The following is a 2,500-nucleotide window of genomic DNA, read 5'->3' as shown; positions in this document are numbered from 1 at the left end:
TTCCCTCCCGGTCCTTCTAAGCTTCTCTTCACTCTAGACATCCAGAGCCTCTATACAGTGATCCCCCACGACGAGGGGCTGCGTGCCCTGAAGTTTTTTCTAGACCAACGCCCCAACCCACAACCCGACACCTCCACACTCATTCGTCTGGCCGAACTTGTCCTATCTCTCAACTGCTTCTCGTTCGCGGGAGATATCTACCAGCAGTTCTCGGGAGTGGCCATGGGGACGAGAATGGGCCCCAACTACGCGAACCTCTTCGTTGGTTATGTTGAGGCCCAAATATTTTCCAGTTTCACTGGTCCTACTCCCGAACTATAACGGTCGGTATATCGACGACTGCATCGGTGCCACCGCACTCTCCCGCGAACATCTTGACTCGTTCCTCTCTTTCGTTCAGTCTTTCCATCCTGCCCTCCACTTCTCCTGTACTGTCTCTGACACCTCTGTCCCCTTTCTCGACATTTCGGTCAGCATCCTCCACTCCGCCCTTAGCACCTCCATCCACTACAAACACACAGACTCACACTCCTATCTCAACTTCTCCTCCTCCCACCCTAGACACACAAAACTTTCCATCCCCTATTCCCAATTCCTCCGTCTACGCAGACTTTGTAGCGACAGCCATGACTTTGAGACTCAGTCTCAACTCATGGCTCACCACTTTAGCCTGCGTGGATATCCACCCACCACCATCCACACCGCCCCTTGCCAGAGCACGTTCTGTGGACCGTGCATCTGCTCTCTCCCCCCCGAACCCGCCCTGCCGTTTCCCGCCTCCCTTTTCCCCTCACCTACCATCCCACCACCCTACCCCTCCAACGCTCCATTCTCCGAGCTTTTCGGCGCCTCCAGTCCGACCCCTCCACCTCCCACATCTTCCCTAATCGACCCCTCCCCTCCTTCAAACGAGCCCACAACCTACGGGACCTCTTGGTCCACAGCTTCTTCCCCAACCCAACCTCCCAACCTGGCTCGTTCCCCTGCTCCCGCCCACGCTGCTGCACTTGCCCTTACCTCTCCAACACCACCCTCCTCACCAGCACCCATCACCGACCCTATCGCATCACCGACTCCTTCACCTGCACGTCTACCAACATCATATATTGCCTCTCCTGCTCTCTCTGCCAATCCCTGTACTCTTTCTCTCCTGTCTCTTACTCTCTCTCACTCTCTTCTCTCGTACTCCCCCCTCTCTCACTCTTACTCTCTACACTCTTACTCTCCTACTCTCTACACTCTTACTCTCTTACTCTCTCACCCTTACTCTCTCACTCTCTTCCCCTCTCTCTCACTCTCTTTCTCCCCCCCATACCCTCTTCCCTCTCTCTCACTCTCTTTCCTCTTGCTCTCTTTCTCTTGCTCTCTTTCTCTTGCTCTCTTTCTCTTGCTCTCTTTCTCTTGCACTCTTTCTCTTCCTCTCTTTCTCTTCCTCTCTTTCTATTCCTCTCCCCCCCATACCCACCTTCCCCTCTTTCTCTCCCCATACCCACCTTCCCCCTCTCTCAATCCACCTTCCCTCTCTTATACCCACCCTCTCTCCTCTCTTCCTCTCCCCTCCCATACCCATCTTCCCCCTCTCTTACATCCACCTTCCCGTTCTCCCTCCTCGTCAACACCCCCTCATAAGCTCATCCCACCACACCCCAACACACTCCTACTCTACCTTCCCAACTCCACCCCCATCCAATTCCTTACACCCACCACCCACCCCTACCCACAGACCCCTACCTCTACCCCACCCTCAGCCTAACCCACACTCCACCCATGCCTTCCCCACCTCCCACAACACCCTCACATCACACCACACCAATACCCTCGCATCACACCACGCACACCACACCAATACCCTCGCATCACACCACGCACACACTACAACTGACCAACTACTTTCTCCCTTTCTCCCTTCCCCCATTTTCACACTACATACGTCAAGATCACCAGCATTCTACCTCCCACACACAGCCCCTCGTTCCCGATCACCGTTTGTTATCTCCCCCTTTCTTAGCTCTCCTGAAATAAGAATTTCTAACTTCCGGTCAGCCATTGTTATGATCTGCCATTATTATGATTGACCGTTGACTGAACACTATTCAATTTTTTTTTCTCCGTGTTTTTCTCCTTGTCTCCGTATTCTTTCTGTTGAAGAGCGTAGCTCGAAACGTCAAAGACTTTCCGTATTCCCGAGGCGTCATACTAATATAAACTTTTGTTATTTACACCACCTGTCCTCGTCTGTTGTTATTATTTGTATATTCTCCCATATATATATATATATATATATATATATATATATATATATATATATATATATATATATATATATATATGTATATATATCTATATCCATATATATATGTATATATGTGTATTTATATATTATTAAATCCTGTTCAAACTAAATATTTTGTTTCTTTTTCACTTCCTCCCCCCTCCAGGTTGCGGCTCGCGCCAACCGGCCGACGTCCTCTTCGCCCACGACTCCTCCAAGGCCGGCGCC

At 50.8% G+C, this 2,500-nt stretch overlaps 1 protein-coding gene across 1 annotated transcript in view; it reads left to right on the top strand.

Annotated features, from left to right (window-relative positions):
- LOC106883277 (matrilin-1) overlaps positions 1-2,500 on the top strand; it is a 54,709-nt gene that overhangs the window by 50,270 nt on the left and 1,939 nt on the right. The window contains exon 8 of the mRNA XM_089350138.1: positions 2,439-2,500. This exon is cut by the window's right edge and continues 493 nt beyond it. Within this exon, the coding sequence (XP_089206264.1) occupies positions 2,439-2,500 (62 nt within the window). The remainder of the gene's footprint in view (positions 1-2,438) is intronic.

The sequence above is a fragment of the Octopus bimaculoides genome, chromosome 4 (genome assembly GCF_046866305.1).
Source record: "Octopus bimaculoides isolate indiv1 chromosome 4, ASM4686630v1, whole genome shotgun sequence".
In the NCBI taxonomy this organism is placed as follows: domain Eukaryota; kingdom Metazoa; phylum Mollusca; class Cephalopoda; order Octopoda; family Octopodidae; genus Octopus; species Octopus bimaculoides.
The sequence above is the reverse complement of the archived record's forward strand: the minus strand, read 5'-3'. Positions and strand labels throughout refer to the sequence as shown.